The sequence below is a fragment of the Onychomys torridus genome, chromosome 4, assembly GCF_903995425.1.
Source record: "Onychomys torridus chromosome 4, mOncTor1.1, whole genome shotgun sequence".
Lineage (NCBI taxonomy): Eukaryota > Metazoa > Chordata > Mammalia > Rodentia > Cricetidae > Onychomys > Onychomys torridus.
In genome coordinates, this window is record NC_050446.1 from 138,269,432 (window position 1) to 138,289,000 (window position 19,569).

Genomic DNA, 19,569 nt, shown 5'->3' on the forward strand with positions numbered 1-19,569 from the left:
TCCAGACCCACCCCGACCCCCACACAGGGCAAAGTCTGCACCCCACACACCTCCAGACCCACCCCGACCCCCACACAGGGCAAAGTCCGAGACCCACACACCTCCAGACCCACCCCGACCCCACACAGGGCAAAGTCCGCACCCCACACACCTCCAGACTCACCCCGACCCCACACAGGGCAAAGTCCGCACCCCACACACCTCCAGACTCACCCCGACCCCACACAGGGCAAAGTCCGCGCCCCACACACCTCCAGACCCACCCCAATGCCCACACAGGGCAAAGTCCGCACCCCACACACCTCCAGACCCACCCCGACCCCCACACAGGGCAAAGTTCGTGACCCACACACCTCCAGACTCACCCCGACCCCCACACAGGGCAAAGTCCGCACCCCACACATCTCCAGACTCACCCCGACCCCACACAGGGCAAAGTTCGTGACCCACACACCTCCAGACCCACCCCGACCCCCACACAGGGAAAAGTCCACACCCCACACACCTCCAGACTCACCCCGACCCCACACAGGGCAAAGTCCGTACCCCACACACCTCCAGACCCACCCCAATGCCCACACAGGGCAAAGTCCGCACCCCACACATCTCTAGACTCACCCCGACCCCACACAGGGCAAAGTCCGCACCCCACACATCTCCAGACTCACCCCGACCCCCACACAGGGCAAAGTCCGCACCCCACACATCTCCAGACTCACCCCGACCCCACACAGGGCAAAGTCCGTGACCCACACACCTCCAGATCCACCCCGACCCCCACACAGGGCAAAGTCCGTGACCCACACACCTCCAGACCCACCCCGACCCCCACACAGGGCAAAGTTCGTGACCCACACACCTCCTCTGCAGCAAAGTCCATGGTATCAAATGTGATCCGGCACTGCTTCCTTTTCTGAAAGAACGCAGAATTAGTAAAACCGCCCTTGGAGTTCTGCTTTGGAAACCCTCTGTCTACCTGGGCCACTGTGGCAGACAGGAAGCCACGGGAAACCTCCTTTTGTTATCTCTGCCCCCACACTCCCTACTCAGCCCTAAGGCAGCATCAACAAGGAATTGTGAAGGTGGAGGGAGGGTAGAGAGAAGGAAATGGCAGTTGGGAAAAACAAGAATCAGGGAGAAAAGGAAGAGGGAAAACACTCCATTTAGTCAATTTAGTCAAGGGGACAAAAGTGCCAGTAAAAGGACAAGAGATCTCAGGAGTGAACTAACCAACCCAGACTCCCGCCAGATGAAGGACAGGTGCAAAAGGGAAGAGAACACATAGGAAGACGTAATAGAAGAAAAGCGGCCAAACCGAGGAATCTGTTCTCCAGAGAATGCCTCACATGGTTCCCTGGAGCCTACTTGGACCTCTTGCCTGCTGTGAAATGCTGTCCTGCCAGCATGACAGCCATTCCCACCTCCAGGAGAGCAGCTGGGACTACTCCCCAGAAACCTTCGGATTGCCTGTGGTGTCCCTCATGTTGGTGGGGGGAAGGCATTAGACCCTCACCTGAGATTTCAGCTCCCTGCCTGTACCTCACACAAGCTGGAAGCATTCTGTTCCAGCTGCACACGCTCTCCAGGGTGCTAGAGCACAGAGATTGTGGAGGGTAACTCAAGGGAGGCTCCACCTATCCAGCTACTAGGGAGTTGTCATCCACGCTGGGCTGAATCTTTTCAGCGATGTGGCTGTTTAGAGGTGACCTATGCTCCTATGTAACCCCCCTGTCACACTTCTAGAAGCCTAAATAAACTCATTTCTCAACTCAAGTGGTGCTCCTCAGGGGAGCCCACAAAGGAAGAGAGGGGAGCTCAGAAATACAGATTCACATACTCCATGGAAAACTGGCCTCTGGCTCTCCCCATCTGGTCCTGTATTCCAGCCCAGCTCTTCAGTCAATAGCCATGTGGCTCCTCTAGTGCCGTTGTTTCTTCTCTCCTGGAGGTCACGCTGACTGGGCACTGTGGTGAGGTCTGATATCATCACACTCTCCTGACTTCATCCCTCACTCTGAGTCTTCTGTTCCCTCTCGCCCACATGTCAGCCCTACTCTTTCCTGTTGCCACCCTGAGAAGTAGAATGTCCTTCTTGAAAACGAAATTGAGTTCTGCAGGTTACAGGTTTATCCTATCTTTCCCTTAGCTCGTGGCCGGTGACAGGGCTGAAGACCTATTGAGTTTGACCAGCACAGCCAGAGGATAAATCCACTGGAATGTCTTTAGGAGAATATGCCCTGCATCTCTAGCCAGCCTATAGGTTCCAGCTCCTATTATAGCTTAACTTACTAGTTAGATTATTGTCTCAAAAAAAAAAAAAAAAAAAAAAAAGCCAGGCAGTGATGGCACACACCTTTAATCCCAGCACTTGGGAGGCAGAGCCAGGAGGATCTTTGTGAGTTCAAGGCCAGCCTGGTCTACAGAGTGAGTTCCAGGAAAGGCGCAACACTACACAGAGAAACCCTGTCTCGAAAAACCAAAAAAAAAAAAAAAAAAAAAAAAAAGGTGGAAGTCCACCTTCCTATCCCCCACTGTCTCCTTCCCATCCTCCATCCTTCAGAAATCTTTTGGGGAAATTTCTTGGATTAAGACATTACATGCAGAAGGCAGAGGGTTGGGTCTAATCACTCATGGCCTAAGAGGAAAATGGGCATGGCTGGTCTACATACTGAACTGAGAAATACTGAACCTGGAGTGGGGTAGAGACATACTAAGTACCATTTGGAGGAATGGAACAAACTATCAGGATGGTGACTGTGGTGGCTGTAATGAAAATGGCTCCCATAGACCCATATGTCTGAATACCTGGTCCTCAGTTGGTGGAACTGTTTGGGAAGGATGAGGAGGTGTGGCCTTGCTGGAGGAGGTGTGTCATGGGGGTGGAATATGAAGTTTCAAAAGGACCCCTGCGATTTCCAGTGCTCTGATTCTGTGTCCAACTTGTGGATTAGATATGAGCTCTCAGCTACTGCTTCAGCACCATGCTTGGCTACCTGCTGCCATGCTCCCTGCCATGAAGGCCATGAACTCTAACCCTCTGAAACTGAAAGCCCCAAACAAATTCTTCTGTAAGTTGCTTTGGTCATTGTGTCTTCTCATAGCAATACAAACATGAGACAGTGGCCAACAAACCAGTACTTCTGAGACAAAAAGAGCTCATGATTTACTGTTTTAAGATTTTTTTTTTTTTAAGCTGGGACCTTCTTTAATCATGAAAATGGGGTCAGCATGGCAAAATGTCCCCTTCCTTTGGTAAAGAGAGTGTACACACCTCAAAACACTCAGAAAAATCCTGGTTCTGTTGTGGCCCCCTAATTCCTTCAGGCTCTTGTGATTACTGTCAGAACTTTTTTTTAAATGTGAATTGATGTTTTGCCTGCATGTATGTCTGTGTGAGGGTGGAAGATCCCCTGCAACAGGGATTAGAGACAGTTGTGAGCTGCTATGTGGGTGCTGGGAATTCCTCTGGAAGAGCAGTCAGTGCTCTTAACCCCTGAGCCATCTCTCCAGCCCTGTGATGACAGTTAGAAAGCATACCAGGCTTCCCTCAGCCCTGGAGTGTCATTTCCCCTGAGGGATGTGTGTGAGCAGAACACTACTGGCTTCTACTTCCACAAGGAGGAGGAGCCACAGACTTGGAAGGAAAATCTGGACAGGTGCCTCCTTTTCTCCCTACTCTCTGTTCTGCCCTAAACTCAGGGCAGTGGGTCCTGCTACTGTCCTGCACCAGCAGGCTGCCTTAGCCAGCACTGCCTACCACAAGGCCATGAAGGCTATCTAATTCAGGGTTCAGACTTGGGCAGCCCACTTGCTCAGTGATGTCACCTCTCCAGTGCCAGGCTGGGATGAAGAGAGGCGATGGTTGGATTTCACACATCTGTTTTCCCGTCTTCTCCCACAGATGGCTTTGTGCTGTACGCATCAAATCCCAGCAGCCCTGTTTAGTTGGGCTACTTACATCCCAAAAGGAGAAGAGAGGCTGCTTCCTTTGAACAGGCTCAGTGATCTGATACTCCCGGAATCCCCTGAGGCCTTGGCGGAACATCTTACATACTCGAATCATTAAGATTATGTTCATGGTGAGCTGGTACAGCCCCTGTGGAAACAGTGAACCAGGTCAATGAGAGCCATCTGCCCTCGGTCTGGGCAGCTCCAAAGAGGGCAGAATTGATCATGGGATGAAAGGCAGTGATGTTTTGGAACAGTGGTTATACAGTCAGAAGTTTAGCTTTGGAGGATGGGGGTGCTGGGGTGCTGGGGATTAAGCCTAGGGCCTAGACATGAGCTCTACCCACTCTCTCATGAACTTTGAAAACCAGTTGAAATTTTGTTGGTAGTTTTAAACTAACTGACCCGGGCTAGGGGTAGACACTCAGGGCATCCTCACCAGGAGCCAATTGTTAAACACTCACAGTGCACTAATTGTTATTTTTGTGGAGAAAATAAAGAATATAAGTAACTCTCTCTCTCTCTCTCTCTCTCTCTCTCTCTCTCTCTCTCTCTCCCCGTGTGTGTGTGTGTGTGTGTGTGTGTGTGTGTGTGTGTGTGTGTGTGTGCTGGGGCAAGGGTAAGCTATACAAAACCATGGAATCAGAGGAATCTGAAGGGAAAATGGTCAATAGGGTCCAACACTTCTAGTTTTGAACACTGAGGAAAACATCATGTGAAGAAAATTGTGTGACCCTAGATGCAGAGGTATCCAAGACCTCTAGATTGGAGTCTCTGGAGCCTTGCAAAAGGAAGCAGGCTTGCCAACACTGGTTCTCTTTTGTTTATTTATTAGTGCAGTATCTCTTTGCCTGTTTGTTTTCTGATTACATTTTGGGCCTTGCATCTGCTAGGTAAAGACTCTACTACTGAATCATATTTCCAACTTCAGATGCCATGATTTTAGCCCAAGATGACCTCTACTATATCAAAGGCTAATACAGTTGCATTATTTTAAGTCATTAAATTGTAGTGATTTGAGGCCAGCATGATGCGTGGCTCAGTGGGTAAGGGCAAGTGACGACAAACTCAAAGACTTGAATTTGACACCCAGACCTACAGGATGAAAGAAGAGAACCAACTCACACAAAACGTCCTCTGAACTCCACACGGGCAATGTGGCATGCACACACAGGAGCATATACACACAAATAAATAAATACACACATACGTAAATAAATATAATTTAAAGAATAAATTGTGGTGGTTGATACATCAACAATAGAAAGCTGGGGCTGGAGAGATGGCTCAGAGGTTAAGAGCACTGGCTGCTCTTGCAGAAGACCTGAGTTCAGTTCCCAGCAAGCACATGATGGCTCACAACCATCTGTAATGAGATCTGGTGCCCTCTTCTGGCCTTCAGGCAAAGCACTGTTTTCATAATAAATAAATCTTGAAGAAGAAAAAAAAACCCAATAGAAAGCTAATATCTAATCTACAATGAGCCATCTGTCATTTCCCAGGGGATGTGAAATTGGACTGAGGACAAACAGGCTATCCATCTGCTGGGGATGTCTTTCTATATGCTGTGAATGTGTTGCTCTGATTGACTGATAAATAAAATGGTGATTGGTCAGTAGCCAGGCAGGAAGTATAGTATAGGCAGGATAAGCAGAGAGGAGAATTCTGGGAAGTGGAAGGCTGAGTGAGGAGACACTGCCAGATGTTGCCACCATGAGAAGCAAGATGTAAAGATACCGGTAAGCCACGAGCCACATGGCAAGGTATAGATTTACAGAAATGGGTTAATTTAAGATGTAAGATCTAGCTAGCAAGAATTCCGAGCCATTAGGTCATACAGTTTAATTAATATAAGCCTGTGTGTGTTTACTTGGGTCCAAGCGGCTGCAGGACTGGCGGGTGAGAGAGATTTGTCCTGACCACGGGCTAGGTGGGACACAGGAAAACTTCAACTACATCCATCCCTAACTTAATTCAGGAGTCAGGACAGACATTACTAGCCAAGCAAATGTGTAGGATAGGGGGCATCCAAAATGCAGAACAATCAAAAAAAAAGTACTCATCCAGGTCTTCCCAAAGTCACTCTCCTGAAGAAAATAAGGAATGGAGGATGTTTTAGATTCTAAGACTTAGGAGAAAAATTCAAGAGGCATTTCTTGAGCCTTTGAGTCCATGATAACACAGTAGGTAAAGCACCTGCCACACAAGCATGAGGATCAGTCTCCAGAGCCCATATCAAAAAGCTGGGTGTGATGGCATCTGCTGGTGATACCAACTCAGAGGAGGCATAGATAGGCAGATCCTGGGCCTCAGTGGCCAGTCAACTTGGCACACTCCAGGCCAATGAGGGACCATGTCACACGCACACACACAAGTAGATGGTGCTTCAGGAACACCTTAAATTGATCTCTGACCTCTACATATATGTACACACATATGCATCCACACTGATACACATTATTTTTTTTAAGAATGGTCTCACTGTGTAGCCCCAGTTGTCCTGGAACTTGCTATGTAGATCAGGCTGACCTCAAACTTACAGAGATCCACTTGCCACTATCTCCCAAATGTAGAGATTTAAGGTCTATGACATCACACACAGGCTATACACACATACTTCAAAATTATCTATCTATCTATCTATCTATCTATCTATCTATCTATCTATCTATCTATTTTATGTGCATGGGTGTTTTGTCTGAATGTGTGCCTGTGTATCATGTGTATGCCTGGTGTCCACAGAAGCCAGGAGATGGTGCAGGATTCCCCTGGGACTGGAATTGCAGATGGTTGTGAGCTATCCCATAGATGCTAGGAATCTTCTAGAAGAATATCCAGTGCTCTTAACCACTAAGCCATCTTTCTACCCCAACTCATCCCCTATTATACACGCGTACAATTTTTTAAAGCAATGAGACATTTGAGGGCTGCTGATATGGCTTATTTAGATTTGCCCAGCATATACCCAGCACCCAGTGTCATACAAAACTGTACATGACCGTATATGCCTGTAATCCCAACACTTGGAAGGTAGACACAAGAGGATCAGGAGTTCAAGCTCATCCTCTACTACACAGCGAATTCTAGACCAGACTATCTCAAAAATAAAAATGAACAGTAACAACTATAAAGACATTTTAAGAAGCAAATGAAGAATTAAGTAAGACTATACTGCATATAATTTTAGTAAATTTAGCATTTTTTCTTTCTTATTTTTTTCTAAGCAGGGTTCTATGTAGCCCAGGCTGGCTTCAAACTCGATATGTGGCTAAGGATAACTTTGAACTCCAGTCTTTCTTTCTCTGTCTCCGGAGTGCTTGGATTACAGGTATGTGCCACCACTCCCAGTTTATGGGGTTCTAGGCACCTAAATCAGGATCTCATGTATGCTAGGCAAACAGTGCATTCACCAAGGACAATTTAACATGTTTTTAGTATTATAATGGCACTGAGGTTATATGGAACAATGTCTTTAACTCTCATAAAAATGTGGAATTTGTGGGCAAGAGTTGGATGAGCAGGTAAAGGTGCTTTGCCAGGAAACCTGATGACCTGAGTCCAATCTGGGAAGCTACATAAAACTGCAAGGAGATGAAATTCCACAAAGTGGCCCTCTGACCACTCGATGAAATGTGCCTTCTCCCTCCATATCACATACGTACACATCCATGTACACATAGGTACAACAGTCATTTTTAATGCTTTTAAATTTTTATGTATTTATTTTAAGATTCATTTTGTTGCCAGGTAGTGGTTGGTACACACCTTTAATCCCAGCACTCGGGAGGCAGAAGCAGGTGGATCTCTGAGTTCAAAGCCAGCCTGGTCTATGGAAAGAGTTCCAGGACAGCCAGGGCTACTCAGAGAAACCCTGTCTCAAAAAAACAAAACACACAAACAAACAAACGAACAAACAAAGAAAAGAAAAAGAAAAAGGTGGTTGTGGTAGTTTGAATATAATTGGGCCCCATAAGCTCATAAGGAGTGGCATTATTAGGAGGTGTGGCTTTGTTGGGGTAGGTGTGGTGTTGTTGGAGGAAGTGTGTCACTGTGGGGGCGGGCTCTGAGTTCTCCTATGCTCAAGCTACTCCCAGCGTCACAGTCCACTTCCTGTTGCCTGGAGGATATAGGACTCTCATCTACTCCTCCAGCACCACGTTTGCACACTGCCGTTATGCTTCCCACCATGATGATAATGGACTGAACCTATAAGCCAGTCCAATTAAATGTTTTCCTTTCTAAGAGTTGCTGTGGTCATAGTGTCTCTCCCCAGCAATAGAAACCCTAACTAAGACATGCACAAAGAGCACACCAATTGTTTATCTAGTACCAAATGGCTAGCTGTGGAAAAATGCATACACATAACATTATACAGATTGAACAGGCTATATTTAGAAATATTTATGTGTATACATAAACATATATGCATATAACAGCAATAATGAGAAAGTAGGCCAGGAATTTGAAGGAGAGCTATGTGGGGGGAGGGATTAGAGGGAGGAAAGGGAGGAGAGAAGGGACAGAATTATAACATAACCTCAAAAAGAAATAATTTTCAAGTGCTTCATTAGCAATGTGAATGCTTACTGAGTATAATTTACCATCACCAGGCCATTATGCTTCAGCAGTAAATTCGTGTGGATGCTAACATTATTGCTCTTTACAGGAAAGAGAAAAAGTAAACAGACCCAGTTACATGCCTAAGGTCCCCTGACTGGTAGGTGGTCGGCATCTCAACCGGAGCAGCCTGCCTCCAGACTCCATAGCTAACCCTCTTACCCTCCTTCGCTGCCCTGCCTCATTTCTTCTCTCTGTTCCAGAAAGAGTGGATAAGAACACAACTTCAGAGCTCATTGGGGGTAGAAGGCCACAGAGCAGGGGTCCTAGCTCAGTCCTGAGCCTCTCTGGTGCTTCCTTCTTTGTGCCAAGTGGTGGACCTGAGAGGTACAGGGTGCTGCCACACCCGCTGCTTTCATCCTCCATGCCTGCTCCTTTAAATCTTCTGCTCAGGAATTCCCTCCCAGAGCCCGTGACCTGCCTCACCTCCTCCATCTTCAGGAACTTCCAGCTAGGAGACAGCTTACATCTCTTCATGGTTCCTAAGTTGGCAAATGGTACAAGTGGACCGTTTGACTTTCACAGGAAGGACAAGAAGTCTCCCCCTGCGAGTCAGTCGCTAAAGTGAAAACAAACAGCTTCCCTCAGCGGCAAAGCGGTAGCTGCCTCTCCTCACTCCCCTCAGCCTGCCAACAGCTGCTGGGAGCCTGATTCCAGGAAAACCGTATTCTGAGAATCTACTGATGTCACAAGTGAAAATTCTGGAGGGAAAAGAAGGGAACAGTATATCAGGATCTAATATTTATTGAGCTAACATGGGCGTTATCCTTGCAGCCCCCATGAGGGGCCATAAACCCAACCCTTCATGAAGACACTAGGGCTCAAAGTAGCTAAACAGCTTGCAGAGTCATGGAAGCATCTTGAAAAAAGGGAAACATTTTCCAGCTCCAGGTAAGAACAGTCAACATTCAGCTCAGCGATACTGAGACTGAAGAGATACTAGGGAGTGGGCCCATGGCTTTGTCCCAGAAGTCACAATGAAACAGTACAAACAGGAAATCCTTCAACCAGCTGCAAGATCAAGTGGCAAAAGGACCATGTTAAAGTAAATGACTCTGTGGTCCGAAAGCAGAGAAGAAAAAACCGGCAGAGTCCAGCACTCTCCTAGGGAGCCTACTCCCTGATGGCAACTACTACTCAGTTTGTTTTTACATTAAGATCTTCAGTGAAAAACTGGAATTGCAAGTATTACATGACACGCCATCCTTTTTTTCCAGCCAGTCCCCAACCAATAGAGAAAATAAAGAGCACTGAACTTAGAGAAGACAGCCAGAACAGGAGATTTAACTGGGGCTGGCGTGCAGTTTCAGAGGTTTAGTCCATTATCATCATGGCTGGAGAGCTGGAGGTGTGCCCCGGCAGAGATCTGCCTAGCATGCATCTAAAGGAGTCCTAGTAGACCTTATTCATACTACACACACACACACACACACACACACACACACACACTCACTCACTCACACACACTCACACACTCACTCACACACACACACACTCACACACACACACTCTCACACACACTGAGTACTCAGAGAACTAGGGATGATAAGAATAAGGTCTGTGGACGTATACTCATGTTAGTTTCCTGGTTTTGATACTGGATTATATTATGCAAGACATTACTATTGGGGAACTAGGTGAAGAATACAAGACCATTTTGTGGTGGTTTGAAAGAAAATGGCCTCCATAAGCTCACAAGGAGTTGCTGTGGGATAATGCTTTGGTACACTGTAAAGATTTGTCATTCCTATTGGCTTAATAAAACACTGACTGGCCAATAGCCAGGCAGGAAGTGTAGGCAGGATGACCAGACTAGGAGAATTCTGGGAGGAGGAAAGGCAGAGATGGAGTCTCCAGCCAGACACAGAGGAAGAAAGGGGAGAATGCTGGACTGAGAAAAGGAACCAAGCCACGTGGCTAAACACAGGCAAGAATTATGGGTTAATTTAAGCATAAAAGCTGGTTAGACATAAGCCTGAGCAATAGGCCAAAACAGTTTGTAATGTAAGTCTCGGTGTGTTTACTTGGGACCAAGCAGCTGCGAGACACAGGAAAACTTCCCTCTACAGGGATTGGCACTATTGGCCTTGCTGGAAGGGGTGTGGCCTTGCTGGAAGGGGTATGGCCTTGCTGGAGTAGGTGTGGCCTTGCTGGAGTGGGTGTGGCCATAGACATACATGCAGGAAAAATACCCACAACATACAAAATAGTACAAATTTAAAAATAAAAAAAACACACTCTTCTTTTTTGGTTTGTTGTTTTTGTAAGACAGGGTTTCTCTGTGTAGCCCTGGATATCCTGGAACTTGCTCTGTAGACCAGACTCACCTCAGAAATCTACCTACCTCTGCCTACTGAGTGCTGGGATTAAAGGTGTGTGGCCCCATCACTTTGCAAAACAACTCTTCTTTAAAAGATTTATTAATGACAGAGAATTATAAACACAGCCCAGTCTAAATTAAGAACCTGGACCAGCTATCTCTAGCTCATCAGAACATCAAATAAAACAAACTTTTTCCCTGTGGTGAGTCATACACATAGGCAGAGGCTTGAGTGTGCCCAAGACTAGGCTTCACCAGGAGCCCGCAGCTGTGGCCGAGGAAGGCATGGCCGCTGGAGCTGCTGCAGTGGGTGTTCAAATTGCCTCACAGAGAAAAGCAGCCTCTGTCTACGGTGGCCCTGTGTGTGCACTTCTCAAAGCTGCCAAAGCCTTAGCCACACACCAAGCCCCATCTTTGAGGGCTTGCAATCCAGCTGTGGTGAACCTATGTGTGTTAAGTTGGTGGGGGCCCTTTGTGCTGAGCACCACATCAAACTAATTCAAGCCGATGAGAGGAAAAAACTAGGGGAATGGGCAGACATCTGCAAGACCAACGAAGAGGGTGACCCTCACAAGGGATGGCTGCAGCTGTGTAGTGGCTAAGGACTATGGGTAGAAACTCCCAGTCCAAGGGTAGCATCAAAGTGTACCTCAAATGCAAGAAATGGACATAAATAAAATTCACCTCATATGAAAAAAAAGAGAAAACATAAAACAGGTCTCTTCACCTCAATGTAAGAAATATTTGATAAAATGAGTTATCAAAATGAAGTTAATGGAGCTGGAAGGTTAGCTCATTGAGTAACGCACTTTCTGTATAAATACAAGAACCTGAGTTTGGTTTAGAACCCATGTAAAAAATTTGTGGGGTGGTCAGAGAGATGGCTCAGTGGGTAAAGGTGCTTGCTGCCAAGCCTGATGACCTGAGTTCAATTCCAACATCTCTGTGGTAGAAAAAGAGAACCTACTCCCATAAATTATTTTCTGACCTCCATACATGTGCAGTGGTACACACACACACACACACACACACACACACTAAATAGATAGATAGATAGATAGATAGATAGATAGATAGATAGGTAGATAGATAGATAGATAGGTAGATAGATAGGTAGATAGATAGGTAGATAGATAGATAGAGATAGATGTGATAAAAAGTAAAAAAATAAAAATAAAAATCTGTGATGCAATGTGCTTGAAACCCCAGTACTTGACAAACCCCAAGCTAATGAGACTGTGTCTCCAAAAAAAGGTGGACAGATCCTAAAGAACAAAATTCAAGGTTGACCTCTGTCCTCAATATGCATGTGCACCCACATACACCTGCAATACCTATGCAAACATGTGCCCACATGTGCAAGTGTGCACACATGCACACTATAGTGCACACATGCGCACACATACATGTGAATGAAATTAAGAAGAGGCTAAGTATTGTAGCTGAGTGGTAGGATGCTTGCCTAGTACACACAAAGGTGTGGATTCCATCTCAGGCACTGAGGAGGAGGAAGAGAAAGCAGAAAATGGAATCTCATAGGGAATATTTAAAGAATTCTGTATACAGGCATTTTGCCTTGTCTTAGTTACTGTGAAAGACACCATGACCAAGGCATTGGATTAGGGGCTTGTTTACAGCCTCGGAGGGTTAGTCCATGATCCTTAAAGTAGTGAGGAACATGGTGGCAGGCAGGCAGGCATAGAGCTGAAGAAGTAGCTGAGACCTATGTTCTGATCCTCAGGTAGAGAGGGGGACTGTTGTAGAATATTATTTTAAGGTGTGTTACGTTTGTTTATGTTGCATTTGTTTAACTCTGTGAAGCTGTGATACTGTGCCTGTCTAAAACACCTGATGGCCTAGTAAAGAACTGAACGGCCATAAGTGAGGCAGGAGAAAGGACAGGCTGAGCTGGCAGGCAGAGAGAATGTATAGAAGGAGAAATCTGGGAGGAGGAGAGATCAAGGAGCAAGAGGAGGAAAGGAGGACCCAGGGGTCAGCCACCCAGCTACACAGCAAGCTATGGAGTAAAGAGTAAGGTTTACAGAAGTAAGAGAAGGGGAAAATCCCCAAAGCAATAGGTAGATGGATAATTAAAGTTAAGGAAAACTGGAAAGAAACAAGCCAACCTAAGGCCGGGCATTTATAATTAAGAGTAAGCCGGTGCTGGTGGTGCATGCCTTTAATCCCAGCACTCAGAAGGCAGAGCCAGGCAGATCTCTGTGAGTTCAAGGCCAGCCTGGGCCACCAAGTGAGTTCCAGGAAAGGCGCAAAGCTGCACAGGGAAACGATGTCGAAAACAACAAACAACAACAACAAAAAGAATAAGCCTTGTGTGTGATTTATCTGGAAGCTGGGTGGTGGGCCCCCCAAAAGAGCAAAAACAAACAACAGGGAACACTGAGCCTGGCATGGGCTTTTGAAACCTCAAAGCCCACCCCTAGTGAAACACATTCTCCAACAAGGCCACACCTCCTCATCCTTCCCAAATAGTTCCACTAACTAGGGACCAGGCATTCAAACACATGAGCCTAGTGGGGGCTATTCTCATTCAAACTACTACATGCCTGCATGTATGTCTTGGTGTGCCTGGTGCTAGAGGGGACCAGAAAGGACATCAGAGACCCTGGAACTGGAGTTACAAATGGTTGTGAAACACCATGTGGGTGCTGGGATTCAAACTTGGGTCCTCTGGAAGAGCAGCCAGGGCTCTTAACCATTGAATCATCCCTCCTACCCCTCACAGGAAATTTGCTTATTTGTTTTCCAAGACAGGGTTTCTCTGTGTAGCCCTGGTGGGCCTTGAACTCACAGAGATTCACGTGCCTCTGCCTTCCTAGTGCTGGTATTAAAGGTGTGCACCACCACCACCCTGCATCATAGGGGATTTTTATTAGCTGAAGTCACTTGTGTTTCATCTGGATCCCAGCTGGCCCCCTGCTATGATCTATGTGCAAATGAAATCATAGAACTAAGTCTGTTAAAAACCTGAATCTTTGCCTATAAGTAAGACATCTTAAAGATTTCTATTTAAGTCATAATGAAACTCATCATTTTGTATAATTAACATATACTAGTATATTTTTGTATATAGTATTTTGTATTTGTAAAAAAAAAAACCTATTTAATACCCCACATTAAAGACTAATACCAACCAGACTTGGTGGGGCAATAATTTCAGTTCTTGGGAGGCAAAGATGGGTGGATCTCCATGAGTTTGAGGCTAGCCTGCTCTACATAATAAATTTCAAGACAGCTAGGACTATATAGAGACCCTGTCTCAAAAAAAAATATTAATACTACCAACTGACCATAATGGCATGTGTCCTTAACCTCTGTATGTGAGAGGCAGAGGCAGGCAGATTTCTGTGAGTTCCAGACCAGCCATTGTTACATAGTAAGATCTTGTTAATAATAATAATAATAAATAATAATAATAATAATAATAATAATAATAGCCAGGCAGTGATGGCACAGGCCTTTAATCCCAGTACTCGAGAGGCAGAGCCAGGTGGATCTCTGTGAGTTTGAGGCCAGCCTGGTCTACAGAGCAAGATCCAGGACAGGCACTAAAACTACACAGAGAAACCCTGTCTCAAAAAAACCAGAAATAATAAAAATAATAATAATAATAATAATAATAATAATAATTATTATTATTATTATTGTTGTTGTTATTATTATTAATAGCCAGGTGGTAGTGGTGCACACCTTTAATGCCAGCACTTGGGAAGCAGAGATAAGTGCCTCTCTGTGAGTTTGAGGCCATCCTGGTCTACATAGAGAGTTCCAGGACAGCCAGGGCTACACAGAAAAACCCTGCATCAAAAAACAAAAGTATTTTTGGTGGAGTCACCGAACCTTCCCTTAGGGTTTCCCTTTTTTCCCTAAGCCCTCTAAGCAGGTCTGGGACTTTCCTGCTGCAGCCTCTCTATAGCAATCTCCACAAGCCCCAAACTCCACAGGCACCTGGGCTCGGAATGCTGCCGAGTCAGCCCCTCACCACTGACCAGCTCTGCCTTCAGGCGGCTCTGTGCTTCCACTTCTCTCAAATCTCACATGCTGCTTTCACATGTGGGTTCCCCCCAACACACAATGTCTGCCTTTCAGATTTTGGCTCCTTTCCTCATGGGTTTTGGGCTTTCCCTGGACCCCCTCCTCAGGCTGCTGACAGGAGATCGGTGGCAGCTGTCCTCGGCCAGGCTGTGCATTGCCTGTGGTCTCTGCTCAGATATGCAATGCAGCTGCAGTCAGCCTCACTCTTCACTGTCATTGTCAGCAGGTTTGGTGAGAGAACGGGTGTTGTAGTATTGTGTTCCCCAAAATATTGTGTGTTCCCCAAAATAAACTTATCTGGGGTCAGAGAGCAGGAGGCCACAATATTAAACATGAGGATAGGCAGTGGTAGCACACGCCTTTAATCCTAGCATTCCAGAGACAGAAATACCTCTGGATCTCTGAGTTCAAGGCCACATTAGAAACAGCCAGGCTTGGTGACACACGCCTTTAATCCCAGGGAGTGATGGCAGAAAGAGAAAGATATATAAGGCATGAAGACCAGAAACTAGAAGCATTTGGCTGGTTAAGCATTTGGCTGGTTAGGCATTCAGGCTTTCGAGCAGCAGTTCAGCTGAGAGCCATTGGAATGAGGACACAGAAGCTTGCAGTCTGAGGAAACAAGACCATCTGAGGAACTGGCAAGGTGAGGAAACGGTGGCTTGTTCTGTGTCTCTGATCTTCCAGCGTTCACCCCAATAACTGGCCTCAGGTTTGATTTTATTAATAAAAACTTCTAACAATTCTGCTACAAACTGGGAATTCTTAATGGGGGAATTAGTTTTAAAAAAAGGAGAGAGTTTTTTCCCATGTTAAAAAATGGGAAACACACTGGGTGGTGGTAGTGCACACCTTTAATCCCAGCACTCGGGAGGCAGAGGCAGGCAGAGTTCTATGTTTGAGGCTAGCCTGGTCTACAGAGTTAGTTCCAGGGCAGCTAGGACTGTTACACAGAGAAACCCTGTCTCAAAAAATCCAAAAGAAAAAAAAATTTTGGGGCTGGAGAGATGGCTCAGAGGTTAGGAGCACTGACTGCTCTCCCAGAGGTCCTGAGTTCCAATTCCCAGCAACCACATGGTGGCTCACAACCATCCATAATGATATCTGGTGCCCTCTTCTGGCCTTCAGTCACACATGCTGTATACATAATAAATAAATCTTTAAAAAAAGAAAAAAGAAAGAAAAAAAGATGGGAAACACTATTACGATGGAGGGAGGTGGGTCTTTGCATGGTTACACAATGCATGGTTTAAAAATGGAACAATTATGGGGCTGGAGAGATGGCTCAAAGGTTAAGAGCACTGACTGCTCTTCCAAAGGTCCTGAGTTCAATTCCCAGCAACCACATGGTGGCTCACAACCATCTGTAATGAGATCTGGTACCCTCTTCTGGTCATACATGCTGTATACATAATAAAGTAAATAAATCTTTAAAAAAAATGGAACAATTAAATGAAGGGATGATCAGCTTAGCTGGGATCATCAAAATGTTAATTATCATTTTGATAATTCTTGTTTTATCCCTTAAAATATTGGTTGATATGAAAAAGATAACAGAGGAAAAAAATTGCCATTTTGCAAGATAAGTTACAGGCCTTAGAAAAATGCACAAAATCAGATAATAGAAATATTCAAAGACAGAGTAATTTAAGGGAGTACCAACCTCACCATTACATTATAAAATAATAGAGTACCAGCCCAACCAAAGTTATTGAACGATCAACCTTTTTTTTTTTTGAGACAGGGTTTCTCCATGTAGTTTTGGCACCTGTCCTGGACCTCACTCTGTAGACCAGGCTGGGCCTCAAACTCATAAAGATCCATCTGGCTCTGCCTCTCACGTGCTAGGATTAAAGGTGTGCACCACTACTGCCCAGCAACCAACCTTAATTTATCCAGTCTCCTTATGGGAATAACTACCAAATGACAGGCATCCCCAAAGCTATGTAAGAGCTGACTGGATTCCCATGGAAATGTTCAATTTGAGGATATTTAAGGAAGTGATAGTCTCATATGGTATGTATTCACCTTTTTTGAGGCAGATGTTAAATTCATGGTCAACTAATAACAGAATTGTCCCACAAGACCGGAATGATTTAGTTACAAAGACTTGGTTACAGCAGTATTGGACCTTGTCCTCAATTACAGTGGAGGGCCTGGTGGAAAGATGAGGCTAGGACCATTGAGCAATGAAGTAGGACTAGGTGTATTGAAATCTCCCAAGACCAACTTCTTAGAAAGGGCATTTATGCTGATGTCAAAGACAGTCTCTATATGATGACCACACCCTGGCTCTATGACACCCAGCATCTTTGAATGCTTGGGACAGAAGTGAAGAAGTTGGAAAGATAACTGAGTCATTTACTAAAGTTATACAGGGCCCAAAAGAAAACTTCACTGATTTTTTACAAATATTGACTTCAGCTGTAAATAGAATGATACCAGATTCAGAAGCTAGACAAATAATACTTGAATTTTTGGCTTTTGAAAATGCTAATTCACAATGCAAAAGAGTAATCAGGCCTTTAAAGAAAGATCAGCACCCATAGAGGAATGCATCTGAGATTACAGACAATATTGAATCTCATAACCATGATGATACTTGGATAGGAGAGGTAATTTCCAGAGGCTTGAAGAAAAATCAGAATGTCAGGTATTTTAATTGTGGTAAACAAGGTCACCTAAAACAGGATTGTAGGCAGGATATTCCTAGAAATGATTTTTTTTCTAGGAATAATCCAAACAGAAGGTCCCTGCCTTCTGGATTATGCAGAAGGTGTGGCAAAGGCTGACATTTGACCAAAATGAATGCAAATCAACAAGGACAGACAGCAAAACCCTTTGCCATTAGAAAACGCCTTGTGGGGGACTCTTGTAGGCCCTCATGTCAAACTTGGTTCAGTCATTCCCTGTCACCATGGGGGAAACCTCTCCCCAGAAAAATTAAAGGACTTAATGCCTATTGTAAAAAACCATACTGCACCGGTGGTGGCGCATGCCTTTAATCCCAGCACTCAGGAGGCAGAGCCAGGTGGATCTCTATGAGTTCGAGGCCAGCCTGGGCTACCAAGTGAGTTCCAGGAAAGGCGCAAAGCTACACAGAGAAACCCTGTCTCAAAAAACTCAAAACAAACAAACAACAACAAAAAACCATACTGCTCTGGATGACAGAACAGCTTTAGAAAATAAAACAAAATTTCAGGAAAAACCATAAAGCAAATATTTTGGCAAACTTCTATAAATGATCAAGACCAAAGCTAAAAATACAAATAAATGACATTGTAATTGAAGGTTTTATAGACATAGGGACAGATGTAACAATAATTGCACCAGAATCTAGGCATCCAAATTGGCCTCATCAGGGGATAAATGTTCAACTTTTAGCGATTGGGACTTTATTTTAGGTAAAACAAAGTGTGAGATGGGTCAAATGTATAGGACCAGAAGAACAGAGAGGAAATTAAAGCTATATGTGACTAACATAGCAATGAATTTATGAGACATGATTAATTACAGCAATGGAAAACACAGATTAACATTCCTCCAATCTCAGAAATAAACCATAAACTAACATGTTTCTGGGAAAAATATTAAAAGGTCTTATAAAGAACAGTCATTGACCATTCAGGTTGCACAAAAACAGGGCACAACAGCTGCTGGTCTTTCAAAGGTACCAACAGCTCTACCTTTAAAATGGTTAACTGACAAACCAGCTGAGTGAAACAATGGTCTTAGACATCAGAAATATTATAGGCCTTAGAACAGCTGGTCCAGGAGCAGCTAAATGCTCAACATATTGAAGTATTGACGGGTTCTTAGAATTCTCCTGTGTTTGTGATTTAAAAAAGAAAATCTGGAAAATGGAGAATGGTAACAGATCTAAAAGCTGTTAATAAGATGATTCAGACAATGGGCTCTTAACAGCCTGGAAGTCCCCTGCCTTCTCTATTACCTAAATGTTGGTCCCAGGTTTACAAAAAATTCAACCTCAAAAGGTACAGATCAGGAGAGATCCAGTGAGAATGTCCCAAGAAAAGAGTAAATTGGCCTATTGGTATATCACATTTCCAATAGGATAAAATTTCATAATCTTCTCAAATGTCCGTTCCTGCTGTTTTCTACCAACACATAACAAAAATTGTCTTCTTTACATTCCAGTTCAATTAAAAATTAAACCTGGCTTTGAAGTTGGAGCATGGCTCTCTAAACTCAAGCATGCTTATTAAAAGGAAAATCTAATATCTGTCTCATGTCAGAAGAGCCACCTGATATGGGACACAAGAAAAATCAAAATTAAGAAACTATTCTATTGCCACTATGGTTTTGTTTTAACTCTTTAACACTTTCCTTAAGGTATAAATCTTATCTCAAATTTTATAAAATTAATGTATGTATATATTTTAAACTCTCTGTCATGATATTGATGGTCATATAGAGTACTAACTAATTCTAGAAAAAAGGCTTCATCTTGCTTCCTATACATGATTTCTGGTTTGAGTCTCTATTAGATAACTAGGAATTAAGTTTTTATACTCTGGATGTACATAACAAATCATGTTCCTATAACCTCTTTGAGGTCTGCTGCATGTGACATTTAAAATGTTTGTTTTCTGCAATGAACCATGACCATG

The 19,569-nt window shown here is 44.5% G+C and overlaps 1 protein-coding gene across 2 annotated transcripts in view; it reads right to left on the minus strand.

Annotated features, from left to right (window-relative positions):
- Nucleotides 1-19,569, minus strand: part of Cnbd2 (cyclic nucleotide binding domain containing 2) — a 75,577-nt gene that overhangs the window by 39,167 nt on the left and 16,841 nt on the right. Inside the window, exons 1-3 of one of the 2 annotated variants that reach the window (XM_036184834.1) lie at nt 8,992-9,042; nt 3,959-4,096; nt 860-913 (exon numbers count right to left, since the gene is read on the minus strand). In XM_036184834.1, coding sequence (XP_036040727.1) covers nt 860-913; nt 3,959-4,096; nt 8,992-9,042 — 243 coding nt within the window. Of the gene's footprint in view, nt 1-859; nt 914-3,958; nt 4,097-8,991; nt 9,043-19,569 lie in introns of those variants that run through there. The other variant, XM_036184832.1, reaches the window with a different exon arrangement.